A 6,613-nucleotide genomic window follows, 5' to 3' on the forward strand; every position below is an offset into this window, starting at 1 on the left:
ATATATATATATATATATATATATATATATTATATATATACATAATGAGAGAGAGAGAGAGAGAGAGAAAGAAAGAGAGAGAGAGAGAAAAAAAAAATATTTTTCACATTGACAATGTTAATATATGACTTTAGATATTTTTAGATTTTTTTCGATAAAAAATAAGTTTTAGAAATTGTAAAAAAGATTTGGTTCCTTGAAGAACCAATAATTATGGTTCTCTATTGAACTTTTCCATATATATATATATATATATATATATATATATATATATATATATATATATATATATATATATATATATATATATATATATATATATATATATATATATATATATATATATATATATATATAACGTTACCGTATGCGACCACGTTAAATCTGACGGAAAGCACTGACGGGATGTTATCTCGCCAAGGCCTTGGTCAGGTATCAGTCTTATCCCGTACAAGCCAGCGTCAGTTCCTTGGTCGGATCCTCTCATTCTCTCATGACCAATTAGGTCATGACAAAGAGCCTGATGATGCCTAGAATTGACGTCACTTGGCTGTTAGACGGCGTGAGCTTACTTCTCCTAGTAGGAAAGTGCCATGTCTCACTCCCACATAGGGAGAGTTACCCCATTCCGTTAGCAACAGGTATAAAAGGATCCTTTCCTTCCTAAGGAAGGTGACCATCTTCTTCCCTATACAATTTTACCTAAATTTATCTCAGAAAGAAAGTTAACTTGATCGTCGGAGTGACGTCCTGGGAGAACCCCTGATCGTCCTTTAACAATTCTTCTGTGTTGTGTTCTCAGGTAAACCTCCAACACCAACTTGTCAAAAAATGACCAATTCATTGAAGAACCTGTCACAACATTTGGTGCCATCTGGACGTATCCTCAGAGTGATACAACCAATAGACGTTGTTGGTTCTCTACAAAAGGGGGATGTAAACTCAACAACAACCGAGATGGTAAAAGAAGATCTATTCAGAACACCGGTGAGTAAACAAGGAACATCACCGCGAGTGTAGAACATAGGCCCCAACCCAGGTGCTAATGGCACGGGTCCTGCCAATTACGACAGAAATAGAAGAGCCAGTACTCAAGAGCAGTTTTTGGCAACTATATATTCGCTGCCTCAAATGGCGATAACACATCTCGATTTGTTGCAAGAACCTTCGTACGATGGCAACGAGGTACTCACTGTCTCTAAATCTAGTAAGAGAAATGCAACTCACCAAACGGAGGATGAGATAGAGGTACTCTCGAGAAATCTACTCAATATCACTTTTTCGAGTAGCAATCCCAGGCTGTCGAACTGGGATCCACGAGATCCACTCTTCATATCTGGATTCATTTGCAATACGAAAATCCATCTGATATACATCGACAATGGTAGTAGCTCCGACATACTCTACGAGCATTGTTTCAAGCAACTACCGGAAGCATGGAAGGAGGGACTAAGGCCCCTAACTGAAAGACTATTAGTGGGGTTCACCAGTCAGAGTTTGTGGCCATTGGGCACTATCCGACTCTCTTTCACATTGGTCAGTCATGACAAAAGGGACAAAATCACAAGAACAATCGAATTTTCTATGATTCGGTTTCCAGTTGAACATAACATTTTGCTCGGATGATCAACAATCTCCTTACTACAGCTCGTGCCATCGACGATAGATGGCATAGTTAAATTTAGCACACACCAGGGATCAACAACAATTATTGCAACAAACACCAGGGCGCAGCACTGCCATCAGATCATAGCTGCTCCTGAGTTGGTACGAGCTCCAAAAAATTCGAAGGAGGATTGTTCCACTTAACAACACCAGGTAAACACAGAATACCCAGAGCAGCTTGTGCGAATCGGTGCTCACCTATCCGACGAGACCAAGGCACGACTGGTAGCGCTTCTGAAGCAATATTCCACTATTTTTAGCCTGGAAGCCAACAGATCTGACAGGCGTAGACTGACAGGTTATAGAGCACAGTCTAAACATCTTACCCGGAAGCAATATTGTCATAGAAAAGAAGAGGGGCCAGGCGGAAGACCGGAACAGGGCTATAAATGCAGAAGTAGCCGACCTAGTGAGTGCCGACATACTTAGGGAAACAATGTTCCCGACATCGATAGCAAATCCCATGATGGTAAAGAAATCCAATGGGTCATGGCGAATGTGTATTGACTACTCGGACCTTAATAACGCTTGTCCAAAGGATCATACCCGCTTCCGGAGATAGATCAGAAAGTCCAATCGCTCGAAGGTTCTCGATTCAAATGTTTCCTTGACGCGTACAAAGGTTATCATCGAGTACAGATGAAACGAGAGGACGTGGCAAAAACAACTTTTCACACCGAGAAGGGCACTTTCTGCTACCAGAAAATGTCATTTGGACTCAAAAACACGGGTGCTACATATTAGAGACTAATGAACAAGATATTCGCTGATCAAATTGGTAGGAACATCGAGGTCTACATTGATGACATGGTAATCAAGAGCCGTAACGAAGAAACATTACTCCATGATGTGGAAGAGACTCTTAAAATGCTAGCTAAAGCGCAGATGAGGTTAAACCCAGCCAAGTGTACTTTCAACATAGAAGAAGATCAATTCCTTGGGTATCAAATATCCAAGGAAGGAATTCTGCCCACTCCCATCAAAGTCCAAGAGTTCCTCAAGTCGAAAACTCCCCACAACCTTAAAGGTGTACAAGAGATCAATGGCCGGCTAACAACATTAGGAAGATTTATTGCCAAAACAGCAGAAAAGGCGCTTCCCCTGTACCAAACCCTCAAAGGGTGCTTAGATAAAAAGCAATTCAAATGGACACAAAGAGCACACGAAGCATTACAAAAACTGAAAGATGCCTTACACTAGCTACCGACCCTCGCTTGCCCGCTACCAGGAGAAACGATACAAATGTACCTAGCAGCATCGGAAGAAGCTATCGCCTCCGTGTTGGCAGTAGAAAGGGAAGGCAAACAGATCCCCATCCACTTTGTAAGTAGGGCCTTGCAAGGTAGAGAGGTTAATTACCCAATCTTAAAGAAACTGGTCCTCGCCCTAGTATACACTACCAGGCGGCTACGACGGTATTTCCAAGCTCACAAGGTGGATGTCCTAACCAACTACCCGATAAAGCAAGTTCTGCTAATGCCGGAAAAGTCTGGACGCCTAGCTAAGTGGGCCATAAGATTAGGCGAACATGATATCAATTACCACCCCCTGACTAGCATCGACGCCCAGGTTCTCACAGATTTCCTAGTCGAAATACCAGATACTATCAAGGGAACACCAACGACAATATTCGTCGAACCATTAGAGCCTGAAGGCAGCAGAGAGCTTTGGAAATTATACACCGACGACACAGCAAGTATGGAAGGCTCAGGCGTAGGCCTGATCCTTCAAATCCCCAAAGGCAAAGAAATCACTTACGCACTACGATTCGATTTCCAAGTATCTAACAACGAAGCAGAATATGAGGCACTCCTAGCACGCCTGGGGTTTGCAAGGGAGGTTGGTGCAAAGCGATTAGCAGCTCTCAGTGATTCGTTACTTATCATGAACAAAATAAACAGAGCATATGAAGCCAAAGATCCAAGGATGCAGAAGTACCTAGATGCAGTCTGCATCTTAACAAGCAAGTTTCAAAACTTTTCAATACAACAAATATCTCGTGGAAAAAATACGAGGGCGGACGCTCTCAGCAAGCTAGCCTCAACTTCCTTTGATCACCTAATAAAGAAAGTGTTAGTCGAAGTGCTCCCAGAGAGAGGCATTGATAACCACAAGGTTAATATGGTCTCGACTACCCTAGAATGGACCAAACCATACGTCGATTACTTGCGCCACGGTGTACTCCCAAACGACTCGGCAGAAACGAGAAAGGTCAAGTTCAGAGCATCACATTTCGCAATTAGAGACAACCAACTGTACCGAAGAGGGTATTTAAGCCTATGGATAAAGTGCATCTCTAAAACAGAAGGACGGGCGCTCCTAGAGGAAATTCATTCCGGAGACACGGCAGCGCATGAAGGAGGTCGAGCACATACGGCAAAATAATCCGCCTAGGAGTATATTGGCCAGACATATACAACGAGGCAGCAGCGCTAACCAAGAAATGTAAAGAATGTCGGGCATTCACTCCTTTCCAGAATCAACCGGCCATGCCATTGACCAGCATCACCAGCCCCTGGCCCTTCCATCAATGGGGGATTGACATAGAGGGACCATTCCCACCAGCGCCAGGGGGTGTGAAATTCTTGGTAGTTACTGTGGATTATTTTACAAAGTGGATAGAGGCGGAACCGCTAGCCAACGTATCGGGAAAGCAAATGATAAAGTTCATGACCAAAAATTTCTTGGCTCGCTTTGGCACACCCAAAGTTCTCATAAGTGACAATGACACACAATTTGAAGGGAGACCCTTCAAGGAGTGGTGTGAAAACAAGAAGATCCACCGTCGGTTCACGTCTGTGGCGCACCCTCAGGCCAATGGACAAACCAATATATTAAACAAAACCATAGTTAATGGTTTAAATAAAAGGTTACTCACATCAAAGTATGCCTGGGTAGACGAGCTACCGACAGTGCAGTGGTCATATCATACCACTACAAGGTCGAGCACGGGAGAAACGCCATTCAACCTTACTTATGGGATGGAAGCAGTGCTCCCATTGGAAATAGTAGCTGGCTCATTGCGAACAAAGAGTTTCTCCCATAAGAGCAATTCAGATGCTCCTTATTTTCAAGCTTGGAAAATAAAATAAAGAGGCTGTGTACATTTACCATGTTGCAACAAGGATTAATCATCCAACGTCACATGAGCGAAATCGTTACAAGAAGCCAGCCAGGGGGTTAAAAAGGTTCATAACCTTTCCTCCAAAACATGTTCACCACACATATTATAGCAAACTTTCCCAAAAACAAATGTACAAAAAGAACATGTAACATAAGTGTAGAATAGTCATAACCTTCCACTGATAAGAAAACCACAACTAGATGATCCTCAATATGATGATCTCGACTACACCTAGGGTCTTTAAGCAGGAAATTAGAACAATTTTCTCAAAGACAAGCATGAGCAAATGTCAAAGAGTTCACAAGTAAAAGGATACAGACCATATATTTAAGAAAGCCCTGCACAAATACTACGTGATGGCCAACATAAGTCATTTACGAAACAATAAAAAAAATATGATCACAGAAAATATTCATATTCATAAAATAAAAATAAACATTGTCAGTTGCTGGACTCCTGGACTTTTAAACTGCCACAAAGGGCAAAAAAGACAAAAAAAAACATTCTTCACAAAAGCTACATAAACCAAATTAAGAAAATGACACTACTCGTGAGCAAGGTCAGTACCATCACCAGGTGGAGAACTTGGGCCAAGAACCGACTTATCACTTTGAGCATCCTGGCAAAGAACACAGAACCCAGCCAAATCTATGTCGCCAAGACAAAGATAGCCATCAAAAGAGGTACTCTGATTTTTATAAAGCATAAACAAAATCGGTCTTTTCTGGTCGTGAAAATGGAGATGTCACAGTTGGTATCAGAGCATTAGTTTAAGCGAACTAGGAATATGGATTTATTACTAGACTTAAACATAGAAATCTAAGCGATGATCATGAGAAGAGTGTCTAATATATTTTAGGTACTACACCTGAATAGACACAAGCACTAGCTTAATTAAGGAAAATGCCTAACATGCTTTTATGTGCTAAATGATTTATGATATGCATTATATGATCGGATCTATGGTCTGTTGCCGAATGGATCTGGAAACTTTATGTGTTCAGATTTCTAAACGTTTGATTACGGTATTAGAACTGACATGTAAATTTTCGGAGTGATAGGGAGAATTATACGTCAATCGTAAATTAATTCTTTTCTATCTAAATTCTCGTGACTCCACACCGAACGTCTGATTTGGTGCATAGATCAACATGGTGAGCACTAGAAGCGGATTTTGAAGCGTTAACCCACAGCCCGAGCCACCAGTGATTGAGCATGTGCCAGAGGTAGCAACTGCACCCGAGACGATCACGATGGCAGGAGTATATGCAATGGTGCTATTGATGTTGGATCGTCGGATGGAAGAGACAAGAAGATTACTTCAACAAAATAAGGACGAGCTTATTGTGCCAGTACGCCAGGCACCCACTCTTGAGGTAGCCATCTGGGTTGGAATTGTCAAGAAGAGGAAATTAGAGGGATCTTTAAGGTCCAACGGGAACAACGTGTTCTCTCAGTTTGGAGGAGGAAGAGGTGAAACAAAATGGTGTAACAAGTATGGAAGGAAACACAACAGGAGATGCCCTAAGGAAGTAACCTGCTTCAAACGCGGGAAGACTGGTCACTATGCCTACAAATGCTCAACCAAGAAGGGAGTTTGCCTTAAGTGTAGTGGAGAGGGACACTTCAAGCAAGATTGTCTGATGAGAGCTACAATGCCAATTGTACCGCTGAAGCACTATGAGAGATACGATGAGGAGGTGACTTTCTACAAATGTGGAAAGAAAGGGCATTACGCTAGCAAGTGCACATCCAAAAAGAGGGTGTGCTACGGATGTAACAAAGAAGGGCATTTATCTGGGGACTGCGCGAAGAAAAATGAAG

General features: G+C 42.0%; 1 protein-coding gene across 1 annotated transcript; it reads left to right on the forward strand.

The window, feature by feature from the left end:
- Positions 1-2,907: 2,907 nt before the first annotated feature.
- LOC145076264 (uncharacterized) lies at positions 2,908-4,711 on the forward strand. The gene is made up of 2 exons (XM_079022206.1): positions 2,908-3,780; positions 4,535-4,711. The coding sequence occupies exons 1-2, from the start codon at positions 2,908-2,910 to the stop codon at positions 4,709-4,711; spliced, it is 1,050 nt and encodes a 349-aa protein (XP_078878332.1).
- Positions 4,712-6,613: the final 1,902 nt, after the last annotated feature.

The sequence above is a fragment of the Lactuca serriola genome, chromosome 9, assembly GCF_051521515.1.
Source record: "Lactuca serriola cultivar US96UC23 chromosome 9, Lser_US96UC23_V15, whole genome shotgun sequence".
In the NCBI taxonomy this organism is placed as follows: Eukaryota; Viridiplantae; Streptophyta; class Magnoliopsida; order Asterales; family Asteraceae; genus Lactuca; species Lactuca serriola.